General features: G+C 36.1%; 1 protein-coding gene and 1 non-coding gene across 2 annotated transcripts; both read right to left on the bottom strand.

Moving 5' to 3' along the window:
- Window positions 1-167: 167 nt before the first annotated feature.
- On the bottom strand, window positions 168-20,814 carry LOC106141676 (nucleolar complex protein 4 homolog B). Its single transcript, XM_060953693.1, has 10 exons — window positions 20,667-20,814; window positions 20,465-20,573; window positions 17,005-17,207; window positions 16,049-16,179; window positions 15,492-15,631; window positions 13,558-13,755; window positions 12,356-12,527; window positions 11,222-11,388; window positions 9,785-9,975; window positions 168-8,451 (listed from the first exon to the last, which is right to left on the bottom strand). The coding sequence occupies exons 1-10, from the start codon at window positions 20,787-20,789 to the stop codon at window positions 8,338-8,340; spliced, it is 1,548 nt and encodes a 515-aa protein (XP_060809676.1). The 5' UTR covers window positions 20,790-20,814; the 3' UTR covers window positions 168-8,337.
- Trnah-gug (transfer RNA histidin (anticodon GUG)) lies at window positions 12,718-12,789 on the bottom strand. The gene has a single exon. It is a non-coding gene; the product is annotated as a tRNA-His (tRNA).
- Window positions 20,815-20,839: the final 25 nt, after the last annotated feature.

The following is a 20,839-nucleotide window of genomic DNA, read 5'->3' as shown; positions in this document are numbered from 1 at the left end:
TAATCTACCCTCTTATCTCTGTAAACGCCAGCAAAGCCATTACCGTATCGTAAAATCTTTTATTACATCTGCAAAATTAATCTGCGTAAGAGTCACGAAAATATTGCAAATATTTATAAATATAAATATAGGGTGCAAAATAGGTAGTTAGAACAAAGAATACAAAATAGTGTATCAATATTTTTATTTATCAATATAATAGAACATTAAATGAATGATAAAATAATGCCTTAGACTACCTTACGCTATAAGTTTGTTACAAATCACAATAACCGGTGGGCGCGGCTTCAAAACACTGAGATTCGACGATCTCACCAGATCAATTCAAACTAAACGGTTTTATGAGAGTTGTAAAATGAAAAATATTAGCACAAATCTGGCGACAAAGAAAAAACAATTTGTCAGATTTTTTTAAAGTTCCGATACCAAAAGTTGCATGTTACAAATGTAACGTGTGTGTCGTTTTGTTACATAACGATATTCCCCCTCCCCTTTATTTAACGATAACCCTACGTGTTAATATTAAAGTTGATTTCAGGGGTTCTATGTCTATGGGTCTTTTGCATCTAATATTGGCTAATCATATAAAATCTCTACATTTACACCAAAAGTGAATATAGAAAAAAATTTAAAAATTTTGAAGGTAGTTTACAAAAAACCGCTTAATTAACAACTCTCACATAACATTCGATTACGTTATAGATTATACAAAACTGACTTTTATAAAGATTTAAACATGTCACCTTTCGGCTTTACCGCCATTACATTAAATTCGGGTACATTAACTATACAAACATTATGGACTTGACCTCTGTGACAGATGTCACATGCATACATTTTATTCAATCTTTTCTCTCCTATTTCAAAGTTATCGTTTCGTCTTGCTGTCACAGAGATCAAACTATATTCTAACGTAGTTCGTAGGGAAGCGAAGATCGACGACACTATTAATTTTTTCAAGCATAGAAAATGTTTACTTTTTTTGGAAGCGTTTTTATTTTTCCATTTTCTACTATAACCACAAATAGTATAGTAAATAATACAGTACAAAATAATATTATTATTGTGTCTCCATTTGGATATCTCAGGTCTAGACACCCCGGATTTTTGAGAGGCTTGCATTAGGATTTAAGTCCAACACGTAAAGGCCCTTTGGATGGCTTTGGAGAAGTTGATGTTATGTTGTTCTCCACAATTAAATCAAAAATTATACTGTTATAATTATAACGTATAAAAGTTAATACATTGTTTTCGTCTTGTTTGCGAATCTAGTAGATATATATATATAGATAGTATATATATATATATATATATATATATATATATATATATATATATATATATATATATATATATATATATATATATATATATATATATATATATATATATATATATTAATTACACATATATATATATATATATATATATGGGTGATTCTCCACTATCGGGAAAATCAATGTCCTGAGCAATTTTTAGAATTGTGTGTGGCTATGTTTTTCAAACGATCATTTAATAAGATAGTACAATAAAAGTTCTTTCTAAGCTACCAATTTGTAAATAAAAAGAGATTCCCGATTTTTACGAAATATCTTTTCAAAAACCCCAAAAACAGTCCCCTGACCTGTCCCCATTCCAGATTTACAGTTTCTACCAAGACTTTTTTCTAATTTTGTCCAAAATATGTAGTATTCACAAATACTGTTCTAATGTATGATAAATGAACATAATAAATATTCTGGAATATATTTAAATTTAAGTTAAATAATAGAAAAATTTTAACTCTAAAGTTTGTCCTAACAATTTGTGAACAGTACCCTGTCATGAATAAAACAAACGAAAAAAAATAATCTAATAGAAGTAACATATTGCGTTAGCGTGGAACGGAACGACATAGTTGTGAAGTTCGTCCGTATAACAAGTTTGTGTGACCAGCCGCCATCTTCCTGTAGTGCGAAGCAAGTGTTGAGGCGAACACGTGCCGCGGCCGGATCAAATAACAGTCCCTTGGGTATGTGTTTTATTTTATCATTTTGAAAGATAAGTTAATGAATTATTCGTAATTATTATGTCATAATCTCTTGTTGAATATGATATTTCGCAATTTTTAAGTAGTACAATGCTATTGCAAATAATCCGAATTTTAGGTTAAATAACCAGTCCCCTGGCGACAGTCCCCTGTATATTTGAGCGACAGGGGACTGTCTTATTACACAGGGGACTGACTTTAGTTATTTTTTTCTCAGGTAAACTTCACAATGCCGCCTCAAAAGAAGACTAGGGAAGAAGTATTAGAAAGGAAGAAAGAATTAGAACGTTTAAGATATCAGCGCCTTAAAAATGATCCCCAAAAGAGAGAAGAAATGAAAGAAAAAGAACGTCTTAAGTATCAAAAGAAAAAAGAAAAAGGCTTAAGAAAACTCGTACGAGACATGACTCCACGTGAACACAGAACTGCAAAAAAAAATTGGAAAAAACATTGTACTGATTATCGGGCTAGGAAAAAGACATTGAAGGAAACAACTAATGCTTTTGTGAGAGACAACACTCCAAGTTCAGAGACTGAGATTTCAGCACCTCCTACAACTGACAATTCTGCAAATAAAAAGAGAAAAAGACATGCGAAGCTATTAAGAGAAAAAGCGAATAGAGACAAAGACAATAAGATACTCGAATATAAAAGAAAAGTCGAAAAGTATAAAAAAAGACTGTCAAGACTCGAAAAAACTATAAACCAAAATAAAGATGAAACACCTAACACGAAAATTAACAGAATGATTGATGATTCTAACTCGAGAAAAGTAATTGTGAAAAAAGCATTGTTCGGCGAGGTGATGAATAAACAATTGAAAGAAAATTATTCACAATTAAAGACCCAAAAAGACAAACAAATATTTTCAAAAGTTGTTGCTGGGACATCAGTACATAAATACAAACTATGGACTACCAAAGACAGTGCTATTAACTATAAAATGACAAAAAAATGGAAACCATCTCCTTCTTTGGAAATGCCTAAACGAACACGAATTGACAAAATTTCGAAGAGATGTGCAAAAGTGATTAGAGAGTTTTATGAGGATGACAGCAATAGCAGACTAGGTGCTGGAAAAAAGGAATTTATTACAAGAAATTCAATCAAGCATCAAAAACGCTATCTACAAGATACAGTGCTGAGCTTGTACAAGAAATTTGTAGCTAGTAATTTCAAAATAAGCTATCAAATGTTCTGTCGTTTGCGTCCTTTCTGGGTTGTCAAGCCAAAAGCTCAAGACCGTGACACTTGTCTTTGTGTCACTCACGCCAACATTGACTTAAAGCTGTCTGGTTTACACGCGGCAAAAATATTGTCGTATAACAGCTATCAGAAGTTACTAGAAAATTTATGCTGTGATCGCTATAATGTGGAGTGTTTGTCAAGAAAATGCCTAGTGTGCAATAACAGAACCCCTGCCTACAATGAGTTTGATGACAACAAACCTATACAATACAAGAAATGGGTATCTGAAAAACAAGAATATTTGGATCCAAAATCTAAAAAGCCTAAGCTAGTGACTAAACACCTTAAAAAGACTTTGACGCTGCGTCCGCGAGAGTTGATACATGAATTGCATGCTGACCTAGACAAGTTCTTTTGCCACCAAAGAAACATTGTACATCAATTCAATGCAATCAAACATTTGAAGGAAAATCTTGGCGAAGAAGATATTTTGATACACATGGACTTCTCCGAAAATTATTGTACCAAATACGGAGAAGAGATTCAACCCTTCCACTTCGGAGGATCTCGAACTCAAATAAGTATTCACACAGTTGTTGTGTATCTCAAAAACTCAATACAATCCTACGCCACCATTTCCAAAAACTTGACGCATTCACCCTCAGCTATTTGGGCGCATTTGCAGCCAATTTTCCGAGCAATACAACCTGGAATTAAATATGTTCATTTCCTTAGTGACGGGCCGGTTACACAATATCGGAACAAAACTATGTTCTTTGTTTTGGCCTCGAGATTATCCAAAGATATTCCAAATCTACAAGGATTTTCGTGGAATTACTCGGAGGCCGGACATAGCAAGGGTGCACCAGATGGTGTTGGTGCTACTTGCAAGAGGACTGCGGATGCTGTTGTAGCTGCTGGAGGTGATGTCGATACCCTGGAACAATTTGTGGAAGTCATCCAAGCTAGATGTCCTGGGATTATTTTCCATACAATAAATGACGAAGATATTCAATCAATTACTGATGCCATTGAAAAGACTTCCAAACTAAAAAGTTTTAATGGAACATTAAAGGTGCACCAGATCACTGGAATATCTACTTCCCCAGCAGTTTTGACAATGAGAAGTTTAAGCTGTTTTTGCCCTAATACCTGTCAACATTATAAAATTGGAACAATTAATTACAACCAGAAAATGAAGCTTCGTGTTCAAGACATTTACACCGAATCTGAAACCTCTTCATCCGAGGATGATAATGCCCTTGATATGTTTGAAATCGAACCTTCATATGCGACCAAGCCACGAACTGATAGTCCTGTGGAAGAAATGGAAGCGGGACCTTCCCGAGATAACAACGACAAGTATAATTGTGGAGACTATGTATTAGTTAAGTTGCAGAGTAAACATACTGAATACCGTTATGTTGCGGTCATAAATAAAATTGATGAAGAAGATGGTGAATTCACTGTCACGTTTTTAAAACTCTGTGATAAAGAAGGACTGACTTTTAAAGTAGACGAAGAAGATGTTTCTGATATAGCCTTTGAGCAAATTATTAAAAAGTTGACTAATCCGGACTTGATCCTAAAAGGGAAAAGAATCTTTTATAAATTTAATACACCGGTTAATATTTTTGAACAGTAATGATGATACATGATAATTATAGGATTTTCAAGAGCTGATCTCTAAGATAACTCACTTAAATTGAGACTGATTTTACTACTTAGAAGGTGTAAAAATTAAAATAGGCATAAAAGCAACTGATGTCAAAGACCAGAAATTGAAATTTTAAGACTGATTTAACTACCTGATACTAGTGTATAAGAGAATAAGTCAATTAACAATGATAATTATATGTTGTTTTGTTTCATTGATCTCAATTTAAAATGCAAAATATTAGTTACTAATTGATAGATGTAAGAAGAAAATGTTGATTATAAACCTATGATTCGAAGAACGTTTAAAACGTTTGCCAAAAAATATTTAAAGCAAAGTGAAAGACTTAGTTAATTTCTTTGAAGTTTATGAGAAGTTTTTTTAGTTTATGTTTATTTGTTCTTAATTGGATGTTCAATTTCTAAAATAAAGTTTATTTGTAATGAAAACTATCTTGCTTTTGTGTAAAAATCATTCCCCTGTCATATGTGTCAGTCCCCTGTCATGATTTTTCATTAAATCGTGGATAATTCCTAAAATATAAAAAAAATGAAGTGGTTGTCAATTATATAGTTTAAAGCTTGAATAAATTTAGCTTTCTATGTAGGAAAAACTATCATTTAGCAAAAAAAAGTATCAGGACAGCTTTGTATGGGCCATTTTCCCATTAGTAGAGAAGTACCCATATATATATATATATATATATATATATATATATATATATATATATATATATATTAATTACATAATGTGTCATTAATGTTATATGTAATACAAAATATTATTAATGTGTCCCCATTTGGAACATTCAGTTCATGCTGTAAATGTAGTAGTATAGATCTAGTAGAGTATAGTAGTAGATATATCTACTACTATACTCTACTAGTAGATATATATATATATATATAATATATATGAAGTGTCGCTAAAATAGAATCTTCGCTTCACTCAACCTGCCATCGGAGAAATATTTCGTAAAAGCCGCACCCTTAACTGCGAGGTTGAACTATCAACAATTAAATAAATATGGCCGTTGCTGTCTCACACCCCGACACAGCGGGGATGCAAAATTATACTTAAATCATACCCAAAGAGCTTATAAATTATATGTAAATCGATAATTTCCTTTATTGAAGTTATTGTAATAATTTATATAGCTCTCAGTATACTTATGTCAACAATATGGGGGTTAAATAGCATAATAAATGGAATGAAACAAAAAAGTTACAATAAAAACGTTAGAAAAGGAAGACGAGACCCGTCGAGTGGAGGGGCCATTAAATAATCCATCGGCACGAACCTTAACATTCGATTTTTTTAAGGCGTTGTCCTAATATGAACCATATTATTTAACAAACATCGTAAATAAGTGGTTTACCCTTGAGGTAGGTTCATGATGTTAAATACATACACAATTATACATATATAGTTAATGTCCACGACTTCGTTCGTGTGGCTGAAAAATTATGCCAAGGTGTAATTTCTATATTTCCTAAAATTAGCTGACCATCACGAATCTCAATCTTCTTCTTGCTCCTGGCTTTAGTCCCGGTTGCATCCTCACTACTCTGGAGAGGGGCGGCCTGGGTTAAGCCCTAGACATTGGATACTGCATTTGAAGGTAAACATAATCCGTATTGGATCCATGGTTACACATACAGTTGCATGTGCAGTTTTCCACACCGTAAGAGCATCGGTTAGTATTCAAACTAATGTACATAACTTCGAAAATAGTCAGTGGTATGGTATATGGTCGAGATGGGATTCGAAACTGTGCCTTTCTGCGCATTACGCTATTTATCCGGGCATCTTAGCGATTCGACCACAAACGCTCTGTTATATGTACCCCAAAATCATTGTTCTTTTTTAAGGAGTACACGTCAAATCAAAAATTATTTATATTATATTGGCAATTTTATTAGGACAGCGCCTTAGGCTGGCAACACTCGCGACGCGCAACCAGCCTTTTGAGGACATACTATAGACAATTTTCTCCATACAAATTCTTTTTTTTAACAGAAATTTTAACTAAAAATTATTATATTTTTAATTACTATAAAACACATTTCTCTGCATATTTTGTATTCCCAAGTGTACCCCCCATAACTTAGCATTGGGGCTCGGAATATGCTTTTTAATTCCTCTCTTAAGCAGGAGTTAATTTGACGGAGAAAAAGTCCCTAAAACATCCTCGTATGATCACAGACTTTATACCTCAACCGTAAAAAAATAAAATAACCAAACTATAACATTAATTTAACTACATTTTAACATACATATATAATTAAATTACAGTGCAAAACTTTCATTTTTACTTTATATTTGTCAAAATCTCCACTCATTTTACACAAGACGTAGAAAGTAGATATTATAGCTAACATATAATGTGCATTACCGGACCTGTGACATACATTAATAACACCAAGATGTGCAAGATAGTTTGCCTGTTTGAATGAACCTTATTTTGTATGGTATTTCCGCTTTACGTTTTTCTAACAGCACATAGTATTATTTTGATTGAATGATATGAGTTATCTACAAAACAAATACATTAACAAAATGGCGACGGACATAGACGAAAAGTCGTCAAACATTTCTCGATAGAATCGCTTGATCGAAATAACGTGTCGATCAAGCAATTCTAGAATAAATGAAACTCCCTTGGTTTCCAAAGTCCAAACTCCGAAACTACTGAACCGATTTTAATAAAATTTCACATATGTATCTATAATTTGGTCTTATATGAGAAACACGGTTCAGTTTATAAGTATTCTATGCTTGGCATAAAAATTGCCGCACATGGAAAAGTCACCTCAATAATTCGTCATTGTAGTGTTTTAAACAGATACAAAAAGCGCCATCTTGCACAATAAATAAAAAATCTTTAGTTTCGACGTAATACCATTTAAATGGATGAAATGGCAAATGTTTATTTACCCTGTGTCAGTCATATGGTCGAAGTGATATCTTTACGTAACTCTACGTAAAAAAAAAAACAAGTAAAATGTATGATTTCAGGCCTTTGTGCATGATACAATTAAAGGTCCCAATATACGGTGGAAAGTCGTGTCTAAAAGCGAAAATAGTCATAAATATAGTTAGTTATACGAAATATATCGAAACATCAATTTAAAGATAAATAAATACTTCACTTATAATACTCAAACAAAGTTACAACATAATTTTTTTATATTATATATATCTATTTCAGAAGTTCCAAATCACACGTCAAACGACTCGAACATTCTAGAATCATCATCGTTTCTCTAAACAACAGGGTACCTATTTAGATAATTAAAATAAATATTTAAAAAAGGAACATGAATTTAACTGGCTGAATATACAAACGAAATATTCAAAAATAGAATGAGTAGTCAATACCAGTCCCCGCTATTTACAGAAACGCACCGTACTACCTCGTAGCAGTGTTGCCAACATTCCTGAATCGAATTCCCGATCGCGTTCAAGCCATCAGTTCCCAGTATGGCATCATCATCCCGTTCTCGCCCATCCCCTGAGGCCGGATGAAGTTCATTTCTATGGTCTTGAACCTCTTCTTAAGTTCTGCGTCGAATAACTGTTGAACGTAATTTTATTAGCATTAATTGATATACACATATACATATAATCGCGTCTATATCCCTTGCGGGGCAGACAGAGCCAGCCTTCAGGTATTTGGCTTAATTATAGAATTGGGTTTCAAATAGCGATAGGTTGCTAGCCCATCGACTAAAAGAATCCTAAGGTTATAAGCCTATCCCTTAGTCGCCTTTTACGACATCCATGGGAAAGAGATGGAGTGGTCCTATTCTTTTTTTGTGTTGGTGCCGGGAACCACACGGCACCAACACAAAAAAATAAGTGACACCTTGTATTCAATTTTGATAATAAACATACATAAAATCACGCCTCTTTCCCGGAGGGGTAGGCAGAGACTACCTCTTTCCACTTGCCACGATCTCTGCATACTTCCTTCGCTTCATCCACATTCATAACTCTCTTCATACAAGCTCGGCGGTTTCGGGTACTTTTGACCTGACCCTTTACTAGGACGTCCTTAATTTGATCAAGATACGTTCGTCTAGGTCTTCCCACTCCGACCTTTCTCTCCACTCTCCTTGTATATCTGCTTAGTCAACCTGCTTTCATTCATCCTCTCCACATGACCGAACCATCTTAATATACCCTTTTCTATTCCTGTAACTACATCTTCTTTCACATCATAACATTCCCTTATCACGCTGTTCCTTATCCTGTCACTCAATTTCACACCCAACATACTCCTTAACGCTCTCATTTCCACTGCATTTATTCTGCTTTCATGCTTCTTTTGCCATACCCAACTTTCACTCCCATACATTAATGTCGGGACCAACACGCCCCTGTGCACAGCCAGTCGAGCCTTTTATGGACAGTTTCTGACTGCTCATAAAGGCATGTAAAGCATTTTGATAATAAACCTATTCTATAATTAGATTTAAGTTATATGACGTCAATAAGTGACACACCTTGTATCCAATTTTGATAATAAACCTATTCTATAATTAGATTTAAGTTATATGACGTCAATAAGTGACACACCTTGTATCCAATTTTGATAATAAACCTATTCTATAATTAGATTTAAGTTATATGACGTCAATAATTGACACACCTTGTATCCAATATTGAAAATAAATCTATTCTATATTTAAATTATATGACGTCAATAAGTGACACACCTTGTATCCAATATTGAAAATAAATCTATTCTATATTTAAATTATATGACGTCAATAAGTGACACACCTTGTATCCAATATTGAAAATAAATCTATTCTATATTTAAATTATATGACGTCAATAAGTGGCACTTTGTATCCAAATATTGAAAATAAATCAATTCTATTCTATTCTATTGTATTCCACACCTTGTTGTCGTCCCCGGCGGCGAGGGTGGCGGGCTGCGCGCGCTCGCCGGCGGCGGTGAGCACGCGGCGCGCGGCGGCGCCCACGGCGGGCGCGTGGTGCGAGCGGAGCGCGCTCGCCTCCCACAGCGACGAGCCCAGCGCGCGCGCGTTCAGCGCGCTCGTCTCCTCCATCACGTACGGGTCCGTGGACACTGTGGGGGGGAACACACACACATTTAGTACCAATCACGATAGAAACCTATGTACTTTCTTTAAATAAATTACCTCTCGCTACCCCCCTTTTCACCGTATGTACAAGTTTTGCCTACAATTCTATCGCCGTTATGTCTGTTAGACTGTCATTCACTTTCCGAGTCGTTCTAGTTTCAAATCACGGATAGTCGTCGCGAAGGTACTTAATACCTATAAGCCTTTTCACTCATTTCGGTAATACATACATACATAAAACCACGCCTCTTTCCCGGAGGGGTAGGCAGAGACTACCTCTTTCCACTTGCCACGACCTCTGCATATTTCCTTCGCTTCATCCACATTCATAACTCTCTTCATGCAAGCTTTCGGTTTCGGGTACTTTTGACCTTTCATTTCGTTAATCGCTGCACATATTATGGTTAATTACATTACATTGTTTATTGATTGTAGTTTTTATGTATGTTTATTATAATTATTTTATTTTATATTTTGTGTAATTATAAATGTATTTACTTAGTTTGACCCCATATAATGTTCTTTGTCAGACCCAATGGTAGATAATGCTTCCAGCATTAAGTCCGCCAATTGTACTATACATTTGTATTTTGTACAATAAATTTGAAATAATGAAAGGTTTTTGTGAAAATGAATATTGTTTGCTTTGCATGATAGGACATTTTATTTCTAAAAAAAATATAAAAAGCAGCGTTGACGAGCAGGCTTAACAAGTGAGAGATGCCAAGGGTGATGAGGCCCACTCTCATATCAGCCCAATAAACATACAATTTCTTCTTCAACAGACATAGTCCCAGGACATCTTCACATTTCCTGGATTGAAGCATTAAGCCTGTGGCGTCCTCTGGCGGCGCCACCAGGGCAAGTCGGGATAGGCAGAGACCTTCAGACATCAATAGAAGGTGACTCACTGATAGCGGGCGTGTCCTCCAAGCAGATCATCCTCTTGAGGCCGGGGTGTCTCAGCAGCAAGTTGGCGACTAGTTGCAGCCAGCCAGTGGCGTCCTCTGGCGGCGCCACCAGGCAAGACGGGATAGGCAGAGACCTTCAGACATCAATAGAAGCTGATACTCACTGATAGCGGGCGTGTCCTCCAAGCAGATCATCCTCTTGAGGCCGGGGTGTCTCAGCAGCAAGTTGGAAACTAGTTGCAGCAAGCCAGTGGCGTCCTCTGGCGGCGCCACCAGGAGAGACAGAGACCTTCAGACGTCAATAGAAGGTGATACTCACTGATAGCGGGCGTGTCCTCCAAGCAGATCATCCTCTTGAGGCCGGGGTGTCTCAGCAGCAAGTTGGCGACTAGTTGCAGCAAGCCAGTGGCGTCCTCTGGCGGCGCCACCATGGCAAGACGGGATAGACGTTTAGCGAACGCGGCAACTAGTCCTTCGGGCAAGTGTCTGTGAATGGAGATCGTGATGAGTGATATGGTGAATGCATTATGGAGCAGTCGGAGGTCGAATCGGTAAGGTGCCCGGTTAAAGAAGGCACAGGTTCGAATCCCACTTCGGCGATGTACCAATGAGTATTTTCAAAGTTACGTACCTACATTAGTTTGAATAATAACCGATGCTCTTACGGTGAGGGAAAACATCGTGCTTATTCAGGTAACTGGATGTGTTACCTGCAAAGGTTGCGAAGCTCGCTTCTTGTGGTTTTAGGAATCGCTTCGTGTGAAAAAACCTGACTCACCCAATCTAGGACCCGACGAAAAAAACGGGGAAAGTTTTTCATCCTTGAGGGCTTCAATGATGCCAAAATAACTATTCCATGCGGACGCAGTCGCGGGCACAACTAGTAAAATATAAACGTGTGGTACCCGGCACCGATACAAAAAAGAATAGGACCACTCCATCTCTTTCCCATGGAAGTCTTAAAAGGCGACTACAAGGGACAGGCTTACAAAGTTGGGATTCTTTTTGTTTAGGCGACAGGCTAGTAACCTGTCACTATTTGAATCTCAACTCTATCATTAAGCCATACAGCTGAACGTGGCCTATCAGTCTTTTCGAGACCATTGGCTCTCTGTCTAACAAACACGGGGGATATAGACAGGACTATATGTATGTACTACCTGTGCCCGCGACTCCGTCCGCGTGGCATTGTTATTTTGGGCATCATTGAAGCCCTTAAGGATTAATAATTTTCCCCGTTTTTTTTTTTCAAATTTTCCATTATTCCTTCGCTCCTAAAAGCTGCAGCGTGATGTTGTATAGCCTAAATCCTTCCTCCATAAATGGTATATTCAACGCAAAAATATTTTTTCAATTCGAACCAGTAGTTCCTGAGATTAGCGCGTTCAAACAAACAAACTCTTCAGCTTTATAATATTATAGTATATAGTATAGATGTAACATATAAACTCACGTGGAGCTCAGGAATATATCGGCTAGATGCAGCAGCCGCCTCTTGTAGCGCGTGGCGAACATCTCCGGCTCGAACATGCCGTACAGCCGGTTGTAGAGGTCCGGGTACTCGATGTTGTGCCTCCGCACCAGCTCCAGGACGCCCTGGAGCGCCAGCATGCTTATTGGCCCGCCTGGGAACGGGAGAGATTGTCAGATATCTATCTATATACGGGACAAATTACACAGATTGAGTTAGCCTCGTAGTAAGTTCGAAACTTGTGTTACGAGATACTAACTCAACGATACTATATTTTATAATAAATACTTATATAGATAAACATCCAAGACCCAGGACGATCAGAGAAAGTTCGTTTCTTATCATGCCTTCGCCGGGATTCGAACCCGGGACCTCCAGTGTCACAGACAAGAGCACTACCGCTGCGCCACAGAGGCCGTCAGATGTATGGCAGTAGGATATCTATACTAATATTATAAAGCTGGAAGTATGCAGAGATCGTGGCGAGTGGAATGAGGTAGTCTCCGCCTACCCCTCCGGGAAAGAGGCGTGATTTTATGTATGTATTATAAAGCTGATGAGTTTGTTTGTTAGTTTGAACGCGCTAATCTCAGGAACTACTGGTTCGAATTGAAAAATTATTTTTGCACTGAATAGACCGTTTATCGAGGAAGGCTTTAGGCTGTATCACATCACGCTGCAACTACAAGGAGCAAAGAAATAATGGAAAATGTGAAAAAATAAACGGCGAAAACTATTCATCCTTGAGGACTTCAATGATGCCCAAAATGACGATTCCGAACGGACGAAGTCGCGGGCACAGCTAGTGTTAGAAAAAATCTCGATAGAAATCAATGACAATGGTACAAATATAAAATGCGTGATCCACATTACCAGCATTAGAATAGATAGATTAGGACTGCCTAAATTCATGTACCGCAAGATGTTTGATGAGGTCCTAATCTCTTCATACACTTACCAGCATCCAAGCTGTCGCACAGCATGTCCGTAGCCAGGTGAGGCTTGGCCAGCAGAGGCATCAGCCTCTCCACCAGCAGCAATAGGGCTCTCCTATGTGTCCGGGGCTCGGCCATGAGCGGCCACTGGCAAGCAAATAGCTGAACCAAGAACAACTGGAGCTCAAAGAACCCAGCAATTTTGCTTCTAAAATCTCCAATGAGGTCCTAATCTCTTCATTCACTTACCAGCATCCAAGCTGTCGCACAGCATGTCGGTAGCCAGGTGAGGTTTAGCCAGGAGAGGCATCAGCCTCTCTACCAGCAGCAGTAGGGCTCTCCTGTGTGTCCGGGGCTCGGTCATGAGCGGCCACTGGCAAGCGAAGCTCCAACAGCGGTTCGCGTAACGACGGCAAACACCCGCGTTGTATGGGAACGGCGGTTTATCTGTAAAGTGATAAATATATGACTTGGTGACACACTCCTTTCTTTCATATTAACGCAAATTTCCTAACTGAAAATAAGCGAAAAATTTAGTTCCCATTACTGTTATTTATTTACTTACTGTGCCCGCGACTACTACATTTACTTGTATCCAATAAAGAATTATTAGCAAATGTAGCAAATATACACACAAAAAGGTAGTAACATCAATTTATACATAATCAAAACTAAGTAGCGGCCGTTCTTCCTCCATGGACAAACACTCTTTGACTTGACAATTTAGATGACCAAAACTGACAGACTTATGAAAAAAAGGACAATCGACACTAAGACGAGACGACCATAAGACGACATCTTGAATGGGCAAATTTCTGTTTTAATACAGACACAGACAGACAGACAACAGACCCTCGACCCGTTCAACTACTAAGACTTAACTACTTCAAATTTCAGGACTGATACACACAGCTATAGAGATAATTGGGCCACCTCCCATACACCAATCAATGTCAGGAGGCACAGCTTTCTCCAGTCAGAGGCCACTGTATAGGGAGACTGGGGATACTTGATCCCCAGGGAGACTTGATCCCTTGTCAATAAATCGATAAGCACACGGTATTTTTATTTTAAAGACTGGCAATACTGTTGCTTTCACTCATTGTCTATGACTGAACGTAAATTTGACGGTTCACAATTGACAACTTCAGAGCAGTGGTGCCATTTTGTTTTCGCCAGGTGAAAATATTTTTCTATGAGTATTTAAATCATTATCTATAGTTATTATTAATTATAAATTAGTAACCACATTCTAAAGACTAGAAAAGTTGTTAATTGAAGTTTGTATTGATGGGGTTTTCATCTAATTACCGCTTTATTTCTTTAACAAAAATTTGTTTTTTGAACAAAATCAGTTCCGGGTACACTTGATCCCTGCGAGCGCGGGGAGAGTTGATCCCGGGATCAAGTGTCCCCTATATTTGGTTAGGTATAATTAGCTCAGTATTTTTACTTGTTTTATATGGAAGAAAAATATTAACGTATAAAGAGGGTGCTAAGAAAGGCATATCCATAGACAAAACAAAACTTGAATTAGCGGTTAAAGAGATTTTGAAAGGAAATACTATCAAAGGAACTGCAAAACTTTATGATGTGCCTTCGATGACACTAAGAAGATACGCCAGGAAACAACCAAACAACGACAGCCAGATGTTAAATTTCCCTATAATGATGTAAATCGTTGCGATAATAAAAATAAGACAAAAAGTTTTAGTAGGTACACATTTAGTAAGGATTGTGATTATTAAGACTCAAATTATCTTTAAGTAAACACATAGAGGTCTAAAATAATATAACCATTGTAAGTGTTGATTTTTGTTATGTTTATGTGATTAAATAAACAACTTTTATATTGTAAAATGCATTATTATTTTATAATGACGTAGGTACACTTGTTCCCCTATAATCAAATCTAACCTACACAGTGATCAAGTCTCCCAGCATAGGGGACACTTGATCCTTTTGTAATGTCATAGTAAATTTTTTAAAAAAGTACTTATTATTAATTAATTCCATAATCTGATAATGTACAAAGTAAGATGAATAGTTTTTCTAGGAAGTCACCAAAAATTTTCTGAAAGCCATTACTATAGACTAAGATATGAGCAATAAACTAAAATGGGGATCAAGTGTCCCCAGTCTCCCCTACTAAGTGCCTTTATCCAGTGGTAGAATTCACTTACTTTCAGTTCCACACAGGAGTTTCTCCTCCTTCTCCTCCTCTCGCTCCTTGACCTTGATCTTGGCTTCCAGCGGGATCTCCAAAGCCAACAGTTTGTCCAGTAGCTCTAGGTAGTTCTGCATGAATACGGAGTTTGGAGATCTGGGTTAAAAAAAAGAGACTTACAATACATATGTGACGTCTTCATGCCATACAGAGTAGGCAGGTCTGATAGAACTAAAAAAAACTCTGAACCACTTTTAGCTGCATGGCTTAGTGATGTTGAGATTCAGATAGTGAAAGTTGCTCAAAGAAGAATCCATATTTTATCCATACATACAAACATATATATAGTCACATCTTTATACCTCGCAGGCTAGACAGAGCCATCAATCTTGAAAAGACTGAAATGCCACGACGTTCAGGTTGCTAGCTCATCGCCTAAAAGAAGAATCTTAAGTTTATAAGCCTATCCCTTAGTCGCCTTTAAAGATATCCATGGGAATGAGAGGAAGTGGTTCTATTCTTTTTTATTGGACGTGACCATATGTATGTGTGTGTGTGTGTAAAACAACTTACTTGCGATAAGCGAGCGTGGAGAGTACTTTTAGACCGTACTGCTGTACATCCCTGTACTCTGTGAATTCCTGGAAGCGGGCTATGGGAGCTGACATTGACATGTCAGAGTCTAACAGCACAGTGAATATATTCTGAAACAATTTTAATATAATATATGTACAGACATATATCTGTGGTTCAGTGGAAAAGAGAAACAATGGCCCTGATCCATTTGCATCTTTTTTCGATTCATGTCGCAAAAGAGACTAAGGGAATAATAATACTTGACACTCTTTGTGTAAAATAAATATAGAATACTGAATAACTCTGTTTAAAATAAGATTTCGAATCTAGAAGAAGTCAAATCTGATTCTTATACTAGCTCAAACACGCGGAATGGCCGCAAAGCCATAAATATACTGTAATATGCAGCTGTCTAACTAGTTTTCTTTCAAGTTATGAGCAATACACTCTAGAGGCTTCACATGAATTTATTTTCTATGTCAAAACACCTTGTACTGGTGCACTTTTTACCATGATCCAAATGATGATGATATGAGCTGATTTCTCCTGGATAGGTTGTAGTAGTCAGCGGGCTTTGTGTGGAAACCTGACTCACCCAAACCAGGATCCCTGGTCAAAGGCATACCCTGGGCTCCTCTTCAGAGTGATGAGAATGCAACCGGGACTAAAGCCAGGAAAAGAAGACATTAGTCTCCATCAGCGTGGCCTTCTACACAAAGGCCAACTTCAGATCTCTCCAACTTTTTTCAGTCCATTCTATTACCCACAAGGAACCTGTGGTTTGTCTTATGATATCAGCAAAGGTAAGAGATTATTAAACCCTCAAACCTTCCTCAGGAATTCCTTCTACTTGTTTTTCAAACTGAATTAAATTTCATATTACTTTCCGAGATAATCGCAAACAGATGATAGATAGACGCAATGGGTGACTTTTTTTTATAATGTGACAATACCTTCAATCTGATAGACGGGAAGAAGTACCCTGCGGTACTCTCCAATGGGTTCTTCCCTTCCATCTGCAGCAGCTTGCTGGCCGTAACCAGAGCCTGGAGACGGGAGCTGGTACGCCCGCGTTTGATGCACTCCAGAGTGCGAGCAAGGGCTGTCTCGTAGCATTCCTGCAGCCATCTTGTGTATTCCGCTTCCGGACTGTGATCTGTTATGATTTTATTCAATATTTAATAAAACATTGTATCATTGTTAGTACCTAATAGTTAATGATAAAGATAATGTAATGTAATTATATTTCTTTCTTCTATAATTTCTATAAATATTGTGCTTATTCAACAAAGACTGTCCTTTTTGCATTAATGTGTCCAACAGTTAATACTTTTTTTAATTAACCGCTTAGCTGCCAAGCCTGCATTCCGATTTACACCCACATCTACCACAGGAAATCAATATTTTGAGTGAGAAAGGATTATTTCCAAACTTATAGTAATGCATTAATACTCAAAATAAAAAGCAAGCGCTGATCAGAGCTTAAGCAGTTGAGGCCAGTGCACTGATCAGTGCTAAGGCAGCTGAGAAGTAAAAAAATCTAGGATCCCATTGCAAGAAGAAGACAGAGCTTACTGATATTGATATTCACAGACTGCTAGCCGACAAAAAAATCCTTAGTTATGAGTCTTTCCCTTAGTCGCCTTTAACAACATCTATAGCAAGATATGGATTAGTCCTATCTCAAGTGCTGGGAACCAACCACCAAAATCAACAAATTAAGTCAATGGCGTGCTAAAAAAAGAGATTTGTCGATTGAATATTTAAAACTTTTTTTTTTTCCCTTTTCTGGTATCTATAATACAGATGATCCCAATACTGCTTTCAATCATTTCTTTGATAATTTTCAAATGATTTACAATCTCTGTTTTCCGCTTAAAATAAAAATATTTAAAAGTAAGAAGAAATTGAGATGGATTTCAAAAGGAATAAAAATTTGCAGTCGAAGAAAAAGAAGTTTATTATGGAAACATAGAACAGCGCCATCTAGGCAGACCAAAATTAATTTAAAAAATTACTCAAAAAAATTTAAAACCATAATCAATTTAACACAGAAGGCTCAAAATACATTTTACATCAACAACGCACAAAATAAATCTAAAGCAACTTGGCAAATAATAAATGATAAATATATAAAAAAAGACTACATATCAGAAGTTCAACACGATGATAACTCAATATCAGATCCTAAATCAATAGCAGAGGCTTTTAATGCGTACTTTATTGAAAAAATTGAAAACTCTTCGAATAAATTATATGATAAAGTTGATCTAATATTTCAGCCACAATCTATGTTTTTAATGCCAATTATGACTGAGGAAGTAATAAAAATTGTAAGAACACTAAAAAACACCAATAGTACAGGTTACGATGATATCTCCACAAAAGTGGTTAAGTCTGTTTGTGAATATATTGCCCCACATATATGTTTTCTCATCAATATGTGCATTTCTGCTGGTATTTATCCTGATAAACTTAAACCAACTATTATAAAACCACTACATAAAAAAGGGGATAAAAAAATTATGTCTAATTTTAGGCCAGTGGCACTTGGAACAATTTTTACAAAGATTTTTGAAAAATATTTATATGACTCCATTTACAATTACTTGACTAAATATAAAATTTTATGTGACGAACAAAAGGGATTTAGAAAGAATAAGACAATTAGTATGGCGATATATGATATGCTGGACATTGTAATGAAAAATGTGGATAAGAGGAACCCTGTATGCATAGTGTATACCGATATGACACAAGCATTTGACTTTGTTAATCGCAATAGACTATTGAACAAATTAAATAAGTACGGCATCAGAGGAAATGTATTAAATTTAATAAAATCTTACTTAGATAATAGAAGCCAATGCGTGGAAATAACCAGTATTTGTCCCAAAAAAAAGCAAGAAATCAATCATCTGTCAGGATATAGAATAAACAAGTTCGGCGTTCCTCAAGGAAGCGTCCTTGGGCCGCTTCTGTTTCTCATTTATATTAATGATTTACCTCAAAAAGTACAGCAAAAAATGGTACTATTTGCAGACGATAGCACTGCAATTATTAAATGTGACGACCCGAAGGAGTACGAATATGACATAAATAATACAATAAATGATATAATTCAATGGTTAGAAACTAATAATTTAAAAATTAATTTAATGAAAACTAAAGTTATGCAATTTTATAATAGAAAAATACCACCTAATCTTAACATACAATATAATAGTCAAAATATTGACGAAGTTCAAACGACAAAGTTCCTTGGCCTTACTGTTGACAGTCAATTATCATGGTCTTCTCATATCGAAGAAGTATGTAAAAAACTAAACAAATCGGCTTATGCGTTATTTAGGATATCTAAAAAAGTTAAATTAGAAGCTGCATTGGTGGCTTATTATGGTTTAGTCACCCCTCATTTAAACTATGGTGTAATATTTTGGGGTAATGCGGTAGAAGTTAACAAAGTCTTCAAGGCCCAAAAAAGATGTATCAGATCGATGTGTGGACTGAAATCTAGAGACAGCTGTGTGCCTATGTTTAAAGCACATAAAATGTTAACATTACCCAGTATTTATATATTAGAAGTTTGTCTTTTTGTAAAATCTAATCCCCACTTGTTTACAAAAATAGCGGACATAAGAATGAGGCCAGATCGTGTGAGACCTCAATACCAGCAAAAGTTGGTTATTGGAGGACATCAAAAATCTTTGATCAGTAATAATGTGATCGGGATGGCTCCTAAGATTTTTAATAAATTGCCAGATAGTTATAAGACCGAAGATTTAGTGACATTTAAAAAGACAATTAAACAGCTTTTAATAGAAAGATGTTATTACAGTGTTAAAGATTTTCTACAAGACAATTTGACATAATAATTCGATTTAATTTATATAATTCTTATTTTTGATGCGTGTACTGACATTTTCAATTTAATTTAAATTTTTATGTTGACTTTATTTTATATAAATGTATGTAATTAATTATTGTACGTCTGTAAAGACAGGACTCAGTGGTACTCTATATAATTATATTATCTTTTTACCTGTGCTCCACAATAAATAGATTTGATTTGATTTGACCATATGGCAGTATATATTTGATATGTAAAAACCAAAACAAGAAGCTCAGGTTACAAGCATTACACAAGCCAGTTTCAGCCCGCAGTCCTAGCAACAATTTACATCATAGATTTACATAAGTGCAAAAAAGTCACATGTCTCAAAATGTGACCAGTTTTGGAAATTTATTATTTATTAATTTGTAAATATTGCAAAAACATAGAACAAATATGTTTTCTCCAAGTTTTTTAGTCCCAAATCTACATAACATAAGTGCTTATTCGGGTAAATCAATAATTTTAACACTAAATGGCAGCAAAGTCATATTGTATACGGTTTCAATAGTAGTACTCACCCATTGGTTTTAGGGGTACTATTTCCTCAATCAAATCGCCCCTTTTTAATAGTTCAGTAAATATCACTTCAACTGTAAGCAGTAGCGGCGTATAATTGTCTGTTTCAGCCTGAAATATACAAAAATAGTACATACAAAACGTAACCTAAGAAAACATTTTTAGCACTTTGAATATAATTGTATATGATATATTTATGGTTACCTCAAACATCTGTAAAATGTCAGCAAGATTATTTGCATGTTTTCTTGAGTTTAAAAACTCCGTAGCTTTATTGCGTAGTTGTGCCGAAAGCATTTTTGTTAAATTTTGTTGCACGGCAGCCATTTTTGTGTTGAAAAGAATTTGTCAAGTTTTGTCATTCAAGAAGACAACAT

This window comes from Amyelois transitella, chromosome 4 (assembly GCF_032362555.1).
Source record: "Amyelois transitella isolate CPQ chromosome 4, ilAmyTran1.1, whole genome shotgun sequence".
NCBI classification, from domain to species: Eukaryota; Metazoa; Arthropoda; class Insecta; order Lepidoptera; family Pyralidae; genus Amyelois; species Amyelois transitella.
The sequence above is the reverse complement of the archived record's forward strand: the minus strand, read 5'-3'. Positions and strand labels throughout refer to the sequence as shown.

What these genes read in the sequence shown, in the direction of transcription:
- LOC106141676 (XM_060953693.1), bottom strand. Translation starts at nt 20,789, where the DNA reads ATGGCTGCCGTGCAACAAAATTTAACAAAAATGCTTTCGGCACAACTA. An exon ending in ACATTTTACAGATGTTTGAG is followed by an intron (nt 20,574 to 20,666) that starts GTAACCATAAAT and finishes TGTATATTTCAG; the next exon opens with GCTGAAACAGACAATTATAC. An exon ending in CCGCCGGGGACGACAACAAG is followed by an intron (nt 8,452 to 9,784) that starts GTGTGGAATACA and finishes TACGTTCAACAG; the next exon opens with TTATTCGACGCAGAACTTAA.